Genomic DNA, 20,059 nt, shown 5'->3' on the forward strand with positions numbered 1-20,059 from the left:
TTCAGGCTGTACAGCCTGACTTTGGAGCATGCAATTCCTCTTCATGCTACAGAGCATTTTGGATACACCAGGATGGCATGAAATACCATGGTATGCATTCAGGGCTTTTGATTCTCTTTCGGGTCCATTTTTAATAGAGGTGTTTATCACCATTACTATCCCAAGTGAACTCAAACCCTGGAAGCATGCAGGAGCATCTAGGAACGTGTGCCAGGAAGGGATTTACAACAAAAATAGTTTGGTTTTAATCACAGTTTTTTTTCTCTTTGCACTCTGTGGATTTGTTTGACACATTCCTGACAGAGGCATATAGTCTGACATGAAGAGCTCAAGTCAGTATAACATGTCCAATCATCAAGACTGTGTGAGCACCAGCCCATGTCTTTTCTCATGCTCAGGCTCCAAAAAACGCCTGCTCCCATATTTTATACGCCCAGATTCAAACACATATGCTGCACAGTTGCTCCTACATGACCAATAACCTGGAATTCAGGGGACATATAATAAAATATAAGTTGAGTGGAGTAAGAAACTTTGGCCCTTCCACCTCCAGAACAACTTGTTCATGGCTGATCCTAAAGAAAAAAACAAAACCAGGCACAGCACCTACTTTTCTTACTTTTTATATAAAATAGACATTTACATACATTTTCTTCTGCAAAGACTTCGAGCATAACTCCTTGATGTGAAATCTAGTCATAAATCCCACTGTGAAAAAAGCAAAGACTTTGCAAATTCCTGCATCACTGACATACATCCAGCTGCTGCTAAGAGTGAATTTATTTTCAAAATATTTTTAATCCACGGGCTGTTTTCTTGTGGTTTTGTTTTTGTTTGGTTGGTTTTTTCTTTCTTAAAAAGATATGCACAGCTAATTTAAAAAATTAGATACAGAAATAAGAACCATATGAACAACAGGCAATGCAAACAACTTCTGCATGAGAGGAACACTCAGCGTGACATCCACTTCAGGCAGAGATTTCTACAGTAATACAGTTGTAACTTTTACAGAGGATACCACTGGGGGTATTTTCCAGAAGAAAAAATTCTCAGCAAGTCAGTACAAACATGGCAATGAACTTTTGCACAAAGTTATCAAGGTTACCTGAAGCAACTTTGCCACATTAAAACACCAGTGAATGCCAAGCGCTGTTTTTTTTCTTTTTCTTTTTTTTTTTTCTCTTTTGCTGCTGGGTTTAAATGTACATGAAAGCAAAATGGTGCATTTTGAAATTGCTGCAAGAGACTGAAGGTTGGGGGAAAAGCCCTCTAAGGGCTAATTTTTTGAAAGATTGTGCATAATTGCATATATGAAAGATAGAAATTGAGCACTTGGTCAACTTAATCACATAAAGATTGAAGAGACTTAAGCATACACCAGCTGTTTCAATGAGCTGGAGGACAAGTGAGGCAAAAGACCATAAAATAATATTCTAAATTGCCTAATTAATAAATTAGACTGACAATTATCTTCTTTCACCAAATATTGTACACCATATCTGGCCTGATTTTTGTAACTGTGGAGAAGCTTTCATAGGTTTTAAATCATTTTAGGGGTATCCAGCCTTCCCTGCAAGTTAGGCTCTTTATTTTGAATTTTTTGACTTATATGTCTTTCTACCCCCAAGCATGCATGCCCAGCCCCTTGTCCTCCTCGAGATCTCTGGAATGAAGGCCATTTGCACTGCTGCATTCACTTACTGTTTGGCCAAAACAAATTGCCTGCACATTTGTAGGAAAATCTAGTCCAAGGAGTCCATGAGAGAAAGAAAATAACCCCCACTGCATCATTTATCCAGGGGGACAGAAAAGGGATGGAAGCAAAGAACACTGGAATTTAAATAAGCAATAAAAAATAAAATCCATCAGCTGCAAATATTATCCACGGGGAAAGGAAAAAGCAACACAATTATTATGTTTCTCATTTAGGATTAAAATGTACAGTGAGTACATGAGAGTCCTGTCTAACCAGCTTTCCATTAATTCTCTGCTTTAAAATTAGTGAGCACTGAGGTTTAGCCAATGCAACTTGCAGAGAGCATGAACTCTTCCCCACCAGGCAGATCTGCAGCCATTTATTAATCTGCAATCTCTGCTAACCATGCTGAGCACTGGAACTGGTAGAAAACAATGTATTTATAACTCTCTATTTTAGAAGCTGTGCGATGCTAGAGGAAGAGAACATTTCCTATGATTAATTAAGATAATATAAAGTTATCACAAGGTAAGTTGCTTGATTTAACTTGCACAATAGCATTCCATTTTGGTGGAGGTAACCCATTTCATATCATACTCCATTCTTCTTTGCCTGCAATAAACCTTTGACGTGACTGATGCCCTGAACAAACACAGAGCTTCAGCATGGGTGCCAACAGGGCAGGGAGTCAGCTCAGAACTTCACAGGCTTTAACTGCTTTGGTAGCCCATGGTCTGAGCCATTCTCCAAATCTGCTGCCAGTTTGCAGACTGTCATCCTGCATAGATGGGGTATAAAGTGCTGGTTCAGGAACGTGGGGTTCATTATTGAGCTCTCCTCTCCCCAGAACCACAAACCCTGCTCCAAAATGTGGAGAGCCGGCCTTTCAGCATGGAAATGTAAACTGCTTCAACTGGCATTAAAATCCCTGGCTATGTTATCAGCCTAATTCAGGCAAGTGGATATGCCTTGCCTTCCAACCAAACCACCTCCCTTACTGGGGCACAGTCTCATCTTTCTCCATTTTCTGCCAGTAAGACAGTGTTGCACAAATGGTAATCAATCTTTCTCCAGGATCTGGGAGGGGGGCATCCAAAGCTGTATTACAATTCTACACATACACGAGTTTTAGGAGGTCAGGATGGCTTTGATCAGGTTTTAGGACAAGCAGGAGACATTAATTTCTACCAGATCTCTCAGGAAAGACAAACTAAGATTTATGCTGAAGTTAAAACCATAAAACTAAGTCTTCCCCCTCACAAAGCATTGCTATAAAAAAATACAACTTCTGTATTTGAAAAAATATGTTTCATTGGCCACTATTTAAAGCCACAAACTGCAGTGAGGCCTGTATAATATATAGTATTTATTTAATATATTTTTTTGAGGCAAAGTTTATAGTTGACACACATTTTTAAAGGAGGCACATCTCCCCCCATGCTACCCCCTGACCTTCAGCTGGCTGCTGGGGCACTCTGCAGATGTCTCCTCCCTGGGGGGCTTTGCATGGTACCACTGTCAGGGCTGCACCAAATACTGTTCTGCCAGCTCCCAAATTCACTGCACCAGCCAGCCTGGGCACACAGGTCTTTGGGAAGATGTCCCAAAGACAGGCTCACCCTGGGGACAGGCACAGAGATTTCTGGTCCAGGTACCTCTGAATATCCCAGCAAGGAACCATCTGTGACCTTGCAATGCATGTTGGGGAGCTGATTGCTGTCAGAGGCCATTCAAGCTTTGGTGTCCCCGTCCCATGGGACTGTGCTGGCACGATGTCACCTCCTCCAGGCCATCTGGCAGCCCAGGGATGTGTGGATCTACTGTGTGCATGGCAGCCAGCAGAGCACCTGCACTGGGGACCTGCAGAAATGTCAGTTCAGCCAGTTCACAGCCACAACAGTTGTGTAACAAAACAAGAGAGGGGTGCTGACCCAGCCCCAGGAGCTCAAACCTGCCCCTGGCCCCATGAAGTAAAGTAGGCTGCTTGGGCTGGGAGCAGAAAACTCAACAGTGAAGCAACTTGCTTATTCTGATCCCAGTGCTCCCCTAGAAGCTGGTTTGGAGGGAGAGAGCCCAAACACTCGTGGTGCCACCTCTTCCCCCCAGCAGTCCTTCAGTTCTGCTATAGCTGGCTGGTCTCCAGTCCAGCCTGGTCTCAGTGGATGCACAGCCATGACTCTGGCAGGTCCAAACCCTAGCAGGGCAGACAACTGCACCTGGACTCTCTGTGAGCTCCAAACACAGCTGGAGTCACATCAATAATCCGTCGGTAACCTGACCATCACCTGTGCAGCAAGACACCAGGCTTTTCAAAGGAAGCCAGCAAAACCTCCAGCACATGGCTGAACTATCCCCGAACTGAGGGAACAGCTGAACCACCCCACCGAGGGAACTTGGAGAGTGCTGAAGTGCCATGGCCAGCTAAATCCGGGCACCAGAGCAGTGCCAGGCTTTTCCTGACATATTTTTTAGGGCTTTGTACACCTACCCAAACTGTACTAATAATGCCAAACCCTGGGCTGCTGGCCACAGTGAAGATGAAAGAACTTTTCTAGCAGTTCAGTGCTGCAAGAGGAGCAAACTGATGACTGACCCTGATGTCCAAACCCAGAGGCAGGAAGCAGATCCCACTACCACTCCCTGGGAACTGGTGCAAACCCCAGTGGAAGCAGCAGAACTGTTGCTATTGCAGAGCCAGTGTGGTCCAAAGTGCTCTGCAGCCACTTGCCTTAGAATTATGAGAGGGAATTATTCCAGCACACCTCATTGGTACTCCCTTTTTCTAACTTCAGACAATATGAGTCACAATGCCCAACCGTGTGGCCAGCTGTGAAGGATATTGCCCAATTTGTATAAAACAGAGAAAATATATTAATTATTTGATTATTATAAGTTAAATAAATAAAGCTCAAAAATAAAAGCCCCAGTTCTGAAGAGAATTTGTTTTCCCACATCAGTATTTAAAAATATAGATTTATGACTGATCAGCTATAGGTCATTTTCTATATCTCTTAGGGGAGTGGTGACAAGACTTTGACCAAGTATTTTGTCAGTGTTATCACCATGATTAATGGGCTTTGTCCCTGCACACCCATAAAAGAGCCTCCTTCGTACCTTTCCAGGCTAGGAAATGTTCCCTAATCTCCCTGTGGCTTTACTTTACCTCCTATATTGATTAGATAGGTTGTTTGTTTTCCATACTGGGGACTGAGCAGGAAGACAAGTAATCCTAGAGCTTCCCATTGCCTTTGGATGCTTCAACTTTTTTCAGAGTAATAATTATTTGGCCTGGAGGGAAAGGGCAAAGGGTAAAGCCATATGATATTTGACAAAAGTGACATCATGAACCTGAATTACTACAAAATTATTGTCTAATGAATAAAACATTCAGGCTAGGTTTTCCCTCAAAGGATCATTTGTCCTACATGTAGAATTATCCTTTCAGGGTGATATTTAAATAGTTTCCCATTTCTTTAGAATAATTTCCAAGTTCCATTTAGAGCTGTAGAAGCGACCACCATTTCCTCAGCATTAACCCCTTGGAACCTTTTTTCTGTGACCATTATGACCATCTTTCCTGTCTGCAGCACTTGCAATGAAGCCCATCAGTGGTGCTCTACATGGATGAGGTGAGCCTGTGTGGAGGAGCAGGAGGTGCTACTTCACCCCTGCTGCAATGGATGAGTGCTTTGTCTCCATGGTTTCCCTGGTGACAACCACGATACTGAAGGTACATGTCCCACCCACACTCCCGGTGTGACTAGAACGGGTTCAGCCTAGGTGTAAATCTTGATTAAAGGAAGGTTTTCATTCATGCTCCAGCATGTCCCACAGAACCCAAGGACCCATGATCCCTCAGGATCCTGTAACTTTGATTGAACCTAAGCATGCATTTGAAGTTTGCCTTCCATAATTCTGAGTCCTATCAAAGTTCTTTCAGCATCACTTTGAGCAACAGGCTTCCACCACACTCTTCTCCAAGGGGCATGAGTGTCTTTCTGCTGGTGACTGATTGCTATGTTTGGTCTTTCTCCTGGACTTCTTGAAACCGTTTCTCCAAGCGATCCAGTTTGGCCAGATTCTCCTTCAGCAGCTTGCTGTTTGGAACCAGCTGTAAGGCTTTCTCGTAGTAGTCACGGGCAGTGATGTAGCTGCCCTGCAAAGAAAATGAGTGGTAGGTCTCATTCACATTCCACACAGAAAGTTTATTCTGAGGCTGAAGTGAAAAATGAGATACAGGGGAAACAGAGTTTAAAAAACCTGACATTGCTGGGTTACAAAAATACTTGTTTATGAAATAAATCACCAAGTGCTGTTAACCTAAATTTGATGAAACTCACACAGCAAGAAATAGATTTACATTTTTCTGTTATGCTGCACCAGAAGAGTTAATTTTACTCAGCAACAGGACAGCTTAAGGACATCACACAATGTGACTCCTTAAAACCCAAATCATAATGATATGCTAAAGTATTCAAAAGAATAAGCAACCACAGGGTAGGCTGGCATAATTTCATGCCAGTATTCTGCATGAGACACCTTTATTAAATTAATTAGGTAGAGAAGAACCTTAAAAGTCAACTCATGGTGACATTTTTCTAAGGTGGGTCAACATCTGAAGCAGGAAAACTCTTCTGTTATGCTGCACCAGAAGAGCAGAACATTAATTTTACTCAGCAACAGGACAGCTTAAGGACATCACACAATGTGACTCCTTAAAACCCAAATCATAATGATATGCTAAAGTATTCAAAAGAATAAGCAACCACAGGGTAGGCTGGCATAATTTCATGCCAGTATTCTGCATGAGACACCTTTATTAAATTAATTAGGTAGAGAAGAACCTTAAAAGTCAACTCATGGTGACATTTTTCTAAGGTGGGTCAACATCTGAAGCAGGAAAACTTTTGAGAAGAGCAGGTTGCTCCTTGCAGCCTGCACTCTGAAAATAAGAGATTTGCTTTACCAAGCAAATCTGGTTGGGAACTCTAGCTGGCGTGAAGAGACTTCCCTCCTTTTTGGATAAAATATGTCAAGGGACTTGCTGTTCACAAACATGCAACTCTTGGCAGTCTGAAACCAATTTAGCTTTTTGCCCTGTGCAGTAGTGTCTGCACCTGGCAGCTTAAGGAAAACCAAAACTGTCATACCTTGATGTGCTCGATGCCTCCCATATTCATCCAGGCCTGAGCTTGGTCTGGGTTGAGCTCCACAGCCCGTTTATAGCTCTACAGAAACATGAAACATTTCTAGGTTAGGAGTCTGACTCTTCAAACAAAACCAGTGCTGGAGGGGAAAGAGAAATGCAATTTCCTCTCCTGAAGCCATTCAGGATGGAATTCAAATTCCTCAATTCCTCTCATAGACAATGCACAAACTGAATTTCAGTTTCCTTGCTGAAGAGGCACAGAATGTGCTGCTCCATGGCTCAGGTCATCTCACAGGTTTTCCCTGCCAACGTGTGTTTTTTCTGTGCTCTGAGGAGGAGCCTCTCCTCTGAGAGGAGTCACACCTGCCACCCTGCCCCTGCCCCACTGGGGTGTCCTGCACATCAAGGTGATTTCCTTAGGCAGTGCCAAACACAGTCCCTGCCAACTACAAGCCATGTGATTGCTCTTTATCTGCCAGGCTTTAATTTGGAGCTGGCAGCAGACTCTGGTACAGCCACTTGCGTGGAGGCTTCACAAGGACCTGAGGGCAGTGCTTTCCTTCCCTACTGACACTGAGAGTGGGAGAAGAAGCAATTAGGACCTTCTGGAGTCTGTCAAGCAGCACTATTTTTACATTGTCACAACAGGAAAGAATTTTCAAATCAGGATTAAACATCTTTAGGGATATTGAGAATATTCAGAACAGTCCAATTAATATTTTCTGAATCAGAGAATAATGGAGTGGTTTGGGTTGGGAGGGACTTTAAAGACTATCTACTTCCAGCTCCCTTCCTACAGGCAGTGACACCTTCCACTAGACCAGGTTGCTTATTAATGCTAACATAATTTCTGAGCTATCAAGCATCCTTCTTCACAGGATAAGCCAACCTCTCAATTATTGGCTTCTGAGGTGAGATATGACAACATGGTGAGCTCTCACAGGTCCCCAAGCTTTCAGCTCACCCACCTGGAGCTGGTCACTGACAGGAAAAGGGGCTGGGGCTGGATGGAGCAAAGGTGAATCCCACCACAATTCTGTACTTAACTTCTCAGAGCAGGGAGTTCCATACAGGAACGAGGAAAAAAGTTGCAATTAAGTCTGGTAATGTCAACTGCCTCATAGCTTTCTCTGTACCAGTGATAGAGTACAGAGGCAGCAGGCCAACAGCAGCCAGGGTGTATGCACCAGGGAGTTTCACACACAACGAGCAAACTCTATCTTTCAGCCTATAAAAACACTGGTAGGACTTAGAGCAGTCATACCTCGAAAGCCTTGTCAAGGAGATTCTGTTCTCTTAGCTGGTTTCCTTTAGTGAAAAAGAGCTCTGATATGACTTTTGGATCCTTTGGTTTTAGCTGAAGCGCTTTTTCTATAGCTTCAAGTGCCTGTGAAAAAAGCAAGAGGACATTGTGTGCCTTCCATTCAGTGCCTTCCAACTTCTCATTCTTTCCTCACCACTATGGACTACCAGCATACAAATCATCTTCTTCCATCCTTTGTTTGCCCCACATCATTAACACACAGGGAAATGAGATTTTCAAATGCCTGGGGCTGATGGGCACTGGGGCTGACAGCAGCAGGAGGTACAAGTGATAAGAAAACCACACTGCTTAGCTTCAGTCTTAGTACATAGATAAACTGAAGGTTTTAGTGAATAAATAATATACTGAATGTGTGCTGAGGCACGTGACTTGTCCCCAGAGAGATGGAGTGTAAAATTCAACCTGAGCTCTGTGTGTGAGCCCTTGGGACAAGGGTATCCCACGCCACAGTACCTTGGCATAGAGCTCCTGCTTGCTGTAGATGGCTGACAGAAGGCGGTAGCACTCCAGGCACTCCACATCCTCATTAAGGATATGGTTCGTCATCTTCTCGGCTTCCTTCGTCCGCCCCATCATGGCCAGAACCTGGGCCTGCAACAGAGCCACGTAACCAAGAGTTACACTCTTGCCCAGCTGTCCCAGGGTGATGTTATGATGCTTGTATCCCCAACCATGTGTTCTGTTTATGCTGGATATTATATTCTGTGCCTTCAAGACTGGCTGAAGCACAGTCTTGAAGGCAGGGAGAAGAAGCACAGAGTTTTGTTATCAAGAAATAGACTCACTTCTCCAGAGTCTGCTGGAACACTGTTGTTGTCTGGGCACAGATGGGGCAGAACACTGCACTCATTTTGCTTTTTAGTTAGTTCATTTAGCTAGCTGAGGCAGTCTGAGCTTTCCCTGGACTGTTTTTGTTTCCCTTTTCTTGGAACCATTTGAACCTGCTCCAGACTGGGACCTGGGGAAACACCAAGAGCTGGCACTTTGCAGCCTGCTGGGGCCCACTCTGCAGCCCTTCCCAGTGCTGGAGGGACTGATAATAGATCAACCACCCACCAGAGAGACTTTCTGAATTTGTCATCTCTTCAGAGCAACAAATGAGTTTTTGTCATCTGATATTGTTAATTTTGTGTGCTGGGGAGTGCTTTGCCTGCTAAACAAACAGGTTTTTTTCCACTTCTCTACAAGGAAATTTTTCCCGAACCAGCTGCGGGGAGGGGACACGTGGGTTGGCTTTCTGGAGGGGCCCCTTTTGGAGGTTTTCTCCCAGATCTTCCCTAAACCAGGACAGCAGCTCAGCCCTCTGCCACACGCTAGGCTGCACCCAGTGGCTGCTGCTGGCCACCCTGGCATGGCCCACCCTGGCCCTCGCTCACCAGCGCCAGCCGGATGTCCTTGCTGGAAGGCTGCAGCGCCGCCGCCTCCCTGTAAACCTGCAGCGCCTCCTCGTACCGCCCCGTGTTGTAATACAGAGCCCCCAGCGGGGACAGGATCTCCGCCTTCCGCGACACCTTCAGCGCCCTGCAGTTTGGGAGAAAGGCAAGCTTCAAGGTCGTGCGAGGAGAAAAGGAGAAGCGTGATGGGGCCTTGTGCTGGGATGGAGAACTAAAGCTCTGCACCATCCTAAACTGGGAAGTACAAATTCCCTGGGAGCGATGAATGTGCTCACAGCAGTAATCCCACTAGCCAGCTGAGAAGGAGAAGGAGCCACCTCCAAAGTGCCCAAGCCTGCAGCAGGGGTGGGGATGATTGACAGTGATGAAACCTGGGGAATGTGAGCACAAATCTATATGCCAAAAAGAAGGCAAAAGTACTCCCACCAAACCCATCCTACTGCATAGCAGGACTCAGAGCCTGACTGCTGGAACACTGCTAGGAAGGGCCAGAGTTCCTAATGGTGCCAAAGGTTTGGTGCTGAGCTGTGCAGCAGTTATGGCTGTTCCTGGTGCAGCATTCAAGCAGGCTGGGAGCTGTGGTAATACAGCCTGCTCCTGCCACTGAGAAACCTCCAACTTTACCATCAGAGCATCCCCCAGCCAAAAGCAGCAGTGTCCATCCTGGGGGCTTGGAATAGCCCAGGGAAATCAACATTGCCTGAGCCCATGCTGCCTTTCCAAGCACTCCCCAAAAACAGCCAAATCTATTTCAAACAGATGGAGAATGAAGGGAGGAAACCCCACACATGCACCGACAGATCCGCATAACAGAAACTGTTTAGCAGAGACAAGCCATACAGGGGCAGGAGGAAACCCTCTGTCTCCCACCCCAAATCCTCACCTCTTGTACCACACTTCAGCCTCTTTGTTCTGCCCTAGGGAGCGGTGAAGCCTGCCCAGGTTCACCATGGCCACATGGTGAGCAGGGCTCAGGAGAATGGCCTGCCTGTAGTGGGACATGGCTCTCTCGGGAGACCCTGGAGAGGAAAACAGCCATTAAACCAGAAAAAAACATGTGCAGCAGAAAAAAATCTGTCTCAAACTCAACACACGGCAATGTTCTGGCTTTCTCTCTTCTATTGCTCTATGCATGTGTCCTGGGGTGACTTCATGATGCTTGTATTACCCCTATTCCTCTGTTTAGCCCAGAAATAAGTTTTGCATCTTTAGGACCTCCCAAGAGGGAAGGGGGAGAGAGAAGAAGTGTAGAGTTTGTTATCAAGAACTGCACTTGCTCACCCGCATCCCTCTCACAGACTGTGTTGTTTTGCAGACAGCAGGACAGGGCTCTCCTTTGCTTTTTAGTTCATTTTTAGCTAGCTGAGGCAGAGAAGTTCCCTGGACTGTGATTTTTCTTTTTCTTGGACCTGTTCAAGCCTGCTCTGCACTGAGCACCCAGCAGAGCAGTGGCAGCTCCACCTGTGGCCACCGGGCCAGGCTGGGATGTGGCATTTCCAGCACTGGAGGGGCTGACCAGAGCTTGAGTGAGCTGAGCTACAGCTCACCCAGGGACTTGCTGAGTTTGTCATCTATTTGGACCGGAGTATTGTTTAATACTGTTCATTTTTTTGTGCTGGTGAATGCTTTGCCTGTTAAATAAACATGTTTTTTTCCAGTTTTCTCCAAGGAAATCTTTTCCCAAACCAATTGGGGGAGGGGCCACTTAAATCTGCTTTCTAGAGGAACCCTTTTGGAGGTTTTCTCCCAAATTTGCCCTAAACCAAGACAGCATGGAAACATTTTGAGAAAGAAATCCTGCTTCAGCATTTTGAATCCAAGCATAAGAGAAACTGCTGTCCAAACTAAGATTTAGTCCCAAATATTCAGAGACAATCCTGATAAATAGATTTTCTAGGGGCGGGTTTTTTGCATGTTAAGGATAGTCACAACAAGATGACTCCTGAATGAAAGCATCTTCTTGATCATGCAGCAGTGGGGACACAACCCCTGTGTATCCCATGTGCCATCTCCTGGTGGAGCACCCTTTTCACTCTGGGCCACTGGAGAAATGGGCAATGAAGAATGAAGAACAAGACCCTCCGTATTCCCCATGACACCACCAGAACTGCAAACAGTTTCAGCTCTCTCCAAAGAGAGATTTTCTCTCCATCTCTGCTGTGCTACTCTGAGCTCCAGCTCAGTGTCCTGTGTATTGCTCAACAGGACTGGGAGTAGCTTCCAGGGACCAGCTAATTCCCACTCTGGGCAATAAATCCCAGAGCAGAGGTGTCCAGGTAGTTATTTTGGAGCACGTAGGCACCATCTCTGTGCTGCACAGGAGCCATTGGGTGGCACTGCTCCGCTGTGTGAAAATGTGCAAGGTCCTGCAGCCCATGACATCACTGACACCACAACAAAATACAAGCAAAAAAGAGAGGTGCAAGATCACTACCCCAAGGCATAAAGGTCTACTCTTAATAATGTATTTTTATTTAGCTAAATATATATATAATGATAGAAGTATAAAGTTCCAGCATTACCGCAATGCAAATATTGCATTTTTAATCCCAGTGCTCATTTAATTGGCTTGCAAACTCCAGACCAGATAATCTCCTGATGAAAACCAATACTAAAAGAGCTTTGTCCACCAACAAAGCTTTTCAGTGTGGGCGTTTTTTAAACTGATTCACTTCATAATGTATTTAATTCCATTTCAAGCTGGAAAACAGATCTCAAAAACAGCCAGTGCATGTTGGGGCACTGAACATGCTGCTATGGGAATTTTGTTTTCATGTCTTCACAGATCTATGGTATTTTTGAGACCATCTATGCAACTTAAAATATAGACAGGCACATCTCATCATCTCCTTTATAGGAGTGAGGAGGAACATCTGTGGAGAGGTTTAGAAGTGTCGAAGATTCACCCAAGGCTGAGGACATGTTGTTCAAAGTACGAATTTTCAAAACATCCAGCAGCAGCCTCGATCTTCCCCCACGACTGAGCAGGCAGATGTTTTTGAAAATTATATCTACAAAACACCCTGGGAAGCAGCTGGGCAGGCACTGCAGTCCCTCAGCCAGGCAGCGCCTCCCCTGCTCAGCACACAGGGGTAATGTGCATCGTTAAGGGAGACACACTCACTGTCTGTGACCACTGCAGAGCTGTCTGCTCCCCAGAGCTGGCACTTGCTGGAGGTTTGCTGCACAGAACCCTGCGAGTTAATTGGCATGGTGCTTCACAGCATCTCCCTGTGCCGCCGGCGCAGAGCACAGCCGGTGACAGCCTCACCAGCAGCCACTTCCTTCACGCCTGTCATGTCTCTAGGAGGCTTATTGACACATCATGCCCCAAGTATCAAGAGTCAGTGGGATTTTTTCCAGTTGTTTGTCTGTAGGGAAGCGTAGGAGTAAACCAGGAAATGATAGTTTTTACTTTGGCAGAGTACAAAAGTGCAAAAAATCAGAAAGTGCTCTGCACTACATTTGAACCACAAATTTTGGCAGGAATAGGACAGTTTGTCTGGGCTGCCAAGCAAAGATGAGTACAACATGAGAGGGAAATTACTCAGGAATTTTTATTATTTGCAAGTTTGAATTTTGCCAGGGCCCAAATTCAGAACCCAAACCTCTTTTGCTAATGCCACGATGCCTCTTTTGGTTATGAATACTGATTCTGGTTCTGTATTGATTTCACACTGGTACTACAGAGGAGTGATGGCCAAGTGTCAGCTCAGAGGCAGAACAGCCAGTTGCAGACTGACAGACACCATCGTCCGTTCTTCCCAAGCACCAACGGAACTGGGCACGTGTGATGGGGAAAGAAGGGGTGGCAGCCACACACTTCAAGCCTACACTATTTCATCACTGGGTCTTGGCTCTGTTCTGGAGGGACCACAGTGAGACAAGAGTCCTTTTCCACTAGTCATTTGTCAAACTTAGCTTTGCTTGTAAAGCTGTCAATAAAAGGTGGCAATTAAAGCGCCATTTCTGTTGTTATGTGAATGCCAGAAAGTACCAAGGAAGCTGGATGGGAGCCAGGAGCCCAGGAAAAAAAGGATGCCATTACAGAGCTCCTCAAAAATCAATTCACCCCACAGTGTACAAAGTTTTGTTTTCACAGATGATTGTGGTTTAAAAGCCATGTTCCTTTCTATAGTGGTAGCACTCAAGCCTTACAGTCAAAGAGCTGCTTTGTCACAAAGTAGGGCTGCACGTGCTCCAGAGACCATGATGATCCATTTGTGTGCCTGTGATTTGATTTGATGTGGCCATGCCTTGCTGGAAAAAGGCAGTACTGTCAGGGTGCTGCCCAGCTCACACTGAAGAGGCCAACTGCCTGTGTGAAGATGGTGAGAATACTGAAGAGAGCAGCGGGGCTGAATGCTCCTGCTGCACAGTGTCTGCCCTGATTACAAATTCCAGTGCGCTCTGCCCTCAGCAGCACAGGGATATTTATTTCCAAGCTACCATGGAGGCACATCTATTGCCTTGCAAGCTTTTGACACCCTTCTAGATGTGTACTGCTGAATAAAAATAAATCAAAGCAAAGAAGACAGAGAGGGAAAAATCCCGTGCTCCCTCTCACTTACCGGTATCAACCAGGAAAACACCATAGTTGTTGTGCAGATCAGAGCTCTCTGGACAATTCTCTATGCCAGCCTTATAGACTTCCTCAGCCTCCTTAAGCCGTTCCTTGAAAGAGAAGGAGGTTTGTTAGCCATGGCAGAGAGTTTGTCAGCACCATTTTCTGCACACCTGCATTGTGTGACAGCCCCCTCACTGCACGGGAAGCGTGGGGAGTCCACACCCACCCCACCTTCCAAGAGGCCACAATTTTACCCCATGGCATGGATGTGCTGTAGCTGCCATCTGGTATCCCAGAGCAGTTCAGACAGCTTTCCCCCATGCCTTTGCTACCCATTAAACACCTGGAAAAAGTGGTGCCCGTGCAATGCTAATGAGTCCCCAGCTGGGCACACGCCCAGCCAAGAAAAACATAGCAACAAGGATTGGGTTGGTTCCTTTGAGAAATATCTGTCATCTGGGAGCAGATATGTTCTAATTTATTTAATGAGCATCTCACTGGCTAACTTTTCCCCTCTGGAGCTCTGCTGTTCTTTCCTTAGGCAGTGAGGAAAATACAAGGAATGAAAGCTTGCTATGTGTGATGGCTAGGGACCGAGCACAGGGGGATAAAGGAAGCTGGAGAAAGACGGAGGGTGGTGAAAGAGCAGGGAAATCTGACAGATTCAGATTAAAACCAGGTATTGTCAGTGTGTGAGGTGGAGTTCACTGGGACTGATGGAACATGCCACCATGCTGATTCACCACATGCACTAAGTTCTCATTTTGCATAGATTTCAGGGAGGTTTGCTGGTGCTGAACATTTCTAGAAAATATCGATCTTTTCTTTGGAAACACCCTGCCTACAGACAGCATCCTACTAGCTGGGTTCTGTCTAGCCTGAGCTATGGGCAGCCTGGTTCTGAAACAACAATCAGGTTTTTCCTTTGGATCAAAGAGCAACTTAAAAAGGTTTCCACTTCTCTCCAGTCAGACCACGTGTGCCCACTGCCTGCATGCTCACCAGCGTGGGTGCCTTCCTTCCCCCTGCTCCCAGAGCCTGGCTGTCGGCTGTGCCTGTGGAAGGAGGCTGTGAACAGAAGAGACAAGCACAGTGCACAGGGGTGTCAGGAGAGCCTCCAGCACCAAGGATGCTCTCTCAATTCTTCCCCTTCCACTGAGCAGCACAGCCCTACAGCAACAAACTCCACAGCCTCCCAAGAAAGCAAAGTCAGCCAAGTGGCTCTTCACTGAGAAGGGTCTGCAGCTCCCACGCTCGGGACTGAATCCACGCTGAAATAAGAGGTTGGTCCACTTCCAGCTATGGATCTGCAAATGGCTGAGCCTCCTGGGCTTTCCCTGGATTTAAAATCTGTACCTGACAGCAGCTTTTGCTCCACAGCTGCTTAATGTGAGGACTCTTTTCTCACGTCCTATTTCAGAACTGGAGAGCTGGAATAAATTGCACTGAAAGAGGATGACTTGATCAGAGAATCACACAGCTTGCCACAGTTAAGTCCCTTCACATTTACATGATAAAGGTCAGCCAGCAAAAAAGATAAGTGTGCAATAAAGCACAGAAACAAGTTTTTAAAAAGTGCTTAACTTTGGATATTTTGGATAAATTGATGTGAATTTGACAACATTATCCTGCAGAGTCAAGAAAAGTGTAGAGATCATCAGAATTGACTAAACTGAAGAGCAATTTTTTGTGCATATTTTCTAAGATTTATGTCTTACTTTCTTTTCCTCTGCTTTTAATTTTCAGCCGATGAATGCAGCTTTGTATGCACGCATGTCAGCTTATTTTATTTACTGATCATAAACCAAATTTTTAAAGCAAGGAAGGGCTGTGTTAAACTAGATTAGAGTGTTCCATGTCAAAACATTCACCAATATTGAGCATTCTAACACTTTTATGGTGGTTGCATTGCTTTTTTGGCACCTAACATCCTGGCCCTGCATGCCTCAGGCTCATTGCCCAGTCTAACAAAGTGTTTGCATTAAGCGCAGCCACATTAAGAAAGTGGCAAGGGTGGAACCTGCTATTCCTGCCAGAGCTTTCCCTCCTCACAGCCTCTCTTCTTCTTAGCAGAAATAGAGCTTCAAGTTCATCAAGGCTAGATTCTCATTAACACTTAATAATGCCACTCCCAGACCTTCATGAAACATTCATCAACCTCACAAAACTCAGAAGACTGGCATAAAAAATGTATGAGATTTTTATGATATTAAAAAAATTATGCATATGAGAATCTTTCAGTTGAACTCCAGGGTTTTAGGTCTGTTTTTTATGAGGCTCAGTTTTTCAGTTTGGTTATGCCTGAGTAAGCTCTCCTCTGCAGCTAAGTGGGTTATAAAGTTTTTTTGTAAGAAACACACACACAAAATCAGTGGAAGCTAGGGCCTGAGAAGAGCCACCAAGTAGCACGAAATGATGGATGAAACTGAAGCTGGGAAGATGGGGGACTGTGGGGAACCAGTGTTAGAATGTTGTGAAAACAGGCAGCAAAAATGTTTGATTTCTGTAACCAGCACCACTGCGGTGATCACAGAAATCAAGCATAACTGCAATACATTGCAACTGAGTTACAATTTCAAGCAGAAAGAGCAGCCAGAAGAGCAAGCATTTATAAAAGGCACAAACAAGCCAAACTGCTCTATACAGTACAGCAGTGGTTTTTTGTCAGCTCTGGCTTCAGAATCAGCTATCAAGGAGACAAAAGGGCAATTACATCAAGTTACAGGTTAATTCCCTGGCATGTGAAACATTCCTCTTAGCAGCACTTTTTACAGGCATAGAAGGTAAGGAACCATAAGGCCCATTTCAGATTCATCCCCTTTAATATGGGGGGAACATGCTGTGTATGGCCATGCACCCCCCAAGACAATCCTGGTGCTGTTTCACTGTGTCCACACATTTCCCTTTTAGGCTTGGAGCAAAGCTGGAGGAGCAGAAGTTGTCATGGGCAAGGTCACCTCATGCAAGTTATTTCAATGTGGCATGTAACATTATTTAACCCCCTTTCTATCACATCCCAGCAAGAAGGACCCAGTGGTGCCTTCCCCAAAGCTCCACTGTGATGCCATCCTGTAATGCTTGGCCTCACAGATACCCCTACAGCTGTCACACAGGCTCTGGGCCACAAGGAGACACAAAAATACTCCTTGGAACGTTTAGCCATTTTGAGCTCAATGTTTTTATTGCTCAGACAAAGAGGAAAACCCAAAACTGAAAAAATGATCTCCTGTCATCATCCTTTGGGCTGAAAATACCAAAACTTCTGCCTGTACCCCTGGAGGGTGTGATGCTGCAGCTCCCAGCCACAGGCAGCAGCAGCAGGTGCTGTAGGACAGACCCTGCTGTGATCAATAGGATGAATGTGTGAGGCAGGAGGTGCACAATCAATAGGCATCTGCTGTGGCTGGACATGAGAAAGTGTTAAAAAAGTCTGCAGAAAAATCACTGTTTTCTGAGAAAATTGTACTAACTATCTTTTTTGCCTACCAGCTCTCAAGTCACAAGAGGATGAACAATCCATATGTAAGAGAGATGAATTATTGCTGGACTTACTAATGGCATTTGCTTTGGGCAGAAGGTCTCAGGACTCTATAATGGTTTTATTGCTCTGCTGACCTTGCAATCGATTGTTCTAATTAATAATTTCAATTAATATTAAAACCAGGTAATAGTGCAGAGGACTCTCATTTCCTATACTTGCAGGGCACTCTTCATTGATGGGCTTATTCAAAGCAGGGCTACCATTCAACAAGGCTTGTCCTTAAATTCATACACTATATCTTGAGTTCCCTGAAGATACTATTGATAACATTTGAAATGATCTTAAAAGGGAACATAAAATAGAACATCTTTCAGTAATTCACATACATCACAGGTGAGTTTTGCAGAGTGCCTACATCCTTGAAGAAGATTAAACAAGACCTCTGCCTATAGTTTTGCTGAAATTCTTCCCCTTCCCTTACACAGAGAAGATTTCACTAGGCAGAATAATGGAAAACAGCAAAAGATACCATTTTGCTTTGTCTCTAGTTATATTTTAAGAAAGCTTCAGCACTCCATGCTATGGAACAATTAGATCAGAAAACTGAAGGAGGAAAAAAAATCAGTTTTCAGAAGGTTTGCAGAGGTGTGCTGGAGCTGTGCAGTCACAGGGACCTTGTCATCCACCCCCAGAGTGGGACCACAGCACAGAGCACAGCATCCCTCATCTGCTGCTGCAGGTGTGGGGGGAAGGAGAGCTCAGGTCCCAGTGTGGGCACTCACGCCTCCATGGCTCCCTCTGAGTTCAAGGATTTTGTGCCTCAAGTTCTCTTTTCCTCTGTGGGGACAATATTTCACCTCACAGGGATGTTGTAGAAATAAATTATCTAACTACAGCGAGTAGGGAGAGCCTGAGTAATGAGCGTGGGGAACAGGCCTGAGAGGAAATGAGTAATCCTGCCTCCAGAGCACAGCCCGGGCCAGGCACAGCAAATAAGGCCTGGAGGCACCTGAACAACGAGGTTAAATAAAATATTGAGCAGCCACTCATTATGAGCAACATAAAGCCAGGGAGCCTTCCCACTTCCCTGCTCGTGATCATCCACCACGGTAATCAGGGGTTGTGCCCTGTGTGTATGTGTGTGTGCGAGGGGCAGAATCTGGGCTGCAGAGGCCACCTGGTGTGTGACAATCCCCAGCTCTGGAATGATTTATTATGCAATCTCCAGGTTATCTGTGTAGGCGTGTGTGTGTGAGGGGAAGCGCTCGCCTCTCCTGCTGTCACAACATCCAAGGTGCGATGGATTAAGACTTCTCCACAGAGGCAGGGAGGGGATTTACTCACAGCTTCAGCGGTGATTTAATTCAGAGCCACACCACGTGGGTGTAATTACTCACTGTGTATGAGCTGCCTCCCATCCTGGAAATGCCATCTGTAGAGCAGCCTGAGAGCTCTGTGCACCCTGCCACCATGGGTGAGTGAGGCACGGCTGGAGGTACAGGAGGGGCTGTGGCAGCAGTGCAGGGCTGGGAGGTGCAGGAGGTGCTGTGGCAGCAGTGCAGGGCTGGGAGGTGCAGGAGGGGCTGTGGCAGCAGTGCAGGGCTGGGAGGTGCAGGAGGGGCTGTGGCAGCAGTGCATGCACACCAAGGCAGAGGACCCGAGCCATCCCTGTTACCTGTTCAGCCAACAGCGAGGCCAGGCTGGAGTAAGCATCTGCAAACTCTGGGCCGTACTTTATGGAGTCCCGAAGCAAGATCACAGCTTCCTCCTTCTTCCCTTGGGACCTGCAGGAAGGAGGGGATAAAACAGAAAGGAATACTCCTGTAAGCACACATGGAGGTTATCCCACTTATTAACTACTTTAAAGAGACGTGGAAGTGCCCAGCTTGCCCTTTTCAACAAAGACTAAATGATTCATTCACGCCTCCTCTCCACAATGTGAGCACCCAGCATTTCCCCAGTCTCCAGCAGCTGTGAGGACAGAGGCTTTAATGAATCAATAAAGTTAAGTATCTGAAGGGAGGGCACCGAGAGGATGGAGGCACTGTGATCTAGGAACAGGACATTCCCTCTCACTTCAGTAGGCTGGAGACACTGTAATCCTTCATTTCCTTTACTAAAACCTTGAGGAGTCTCTGCAGCTCCTAGACAAGTGCTCTTACAGATCCACTTGCAACTCCATTATTTTGAAATTAAAATATCTCCAAGTTAAATCTGCCTGCGATCTCTAAATAATTCCTTAGCAAGTTGATGATTAGGCTGGAGGAGTTCTGTCCTTCAGATCCTAAGGATTATGAACAGAGACAGCTGAGAGGTGGCTGTGCTGATGTGCTAGTTTTTTTCCTAGCATGGCTCTGCATTTATTGCTATGGAAAATGGAAAAGGTTTCCCTAACAAAAATCTTGGGATATTTATTTATTTGAGCTACAATTTCTCCCCTTTGAAAAA

At 45.5% G+C, this 20,059-nt stretch overlaps 1 protein-coding gene across 3 annotated transcripts in view; it reads right to left on the bottom strand.

Annotated features, from left to right (window-relative positions):
* Positions 1-607: 607 nt before the first annotated feature.
* Positions 608-20,059, bottom strand: part of TMTC1 (transmembrane O-mannosyltransferase targeting cadherins 1) — a 140,041-nt gene continuing 120,589 nt past the window's right edge. For 2 of the 3 annotated variants that reach the window (XM_039707849.1, XM_039707850.1), the window contains 8 exons: positions 19,287-19,395; positions 14,135-14,237; positions 10,447-10,582; positions 9,546-9,690; positions 8,623-8,760; positions 8,110-8,232; positions 6,847-6,924; positions 5,425-5,852 (listed from right to left, as the gene is read on the bottom strand). In XM_039707849.1, the coding sequence (XP_039563783.1) occupies positions 5,712-5,852; positions 6,847-6,924; positions 8,110-8,232; positions 8,623-8,760; positions 9,546-9,690; positions 10,447-10,582; positions 14,135-14,237; positions 19,287-19,395 (973 nt within the window). In that variant the 3' untranslated portion in view covers positions 5,425-5,711. Of the gene's footprint in view, positions 5,853-6,846; positions 6,925-8,109; positions 8,233-8,622; positions 8,761-9,545; positions 9,691-10,446; positions 10,583-14,134; positions 14,238-19,286; positions 19,396-20,059 lie in introns of all 3 variants that reach the window. The other variant, XM_039707848.1, reaches the window with a different exon arrangement.

This window comes from Passer montanus, unplaced genomic scaffold (assembly GCF_014805655.1).
Source record: "Passer montanus isolate IOZ18808 unplaced genomic scaffold, ASM1480565v1 scaffold20, whole genome shotgun sequence".
In the NCBI taxonomy this organism is placed as follows: Eukaryota; Metazoa; Chordata; class Aves; order Passeriformes; family Passeridae; genus Passer; species Passer montanus.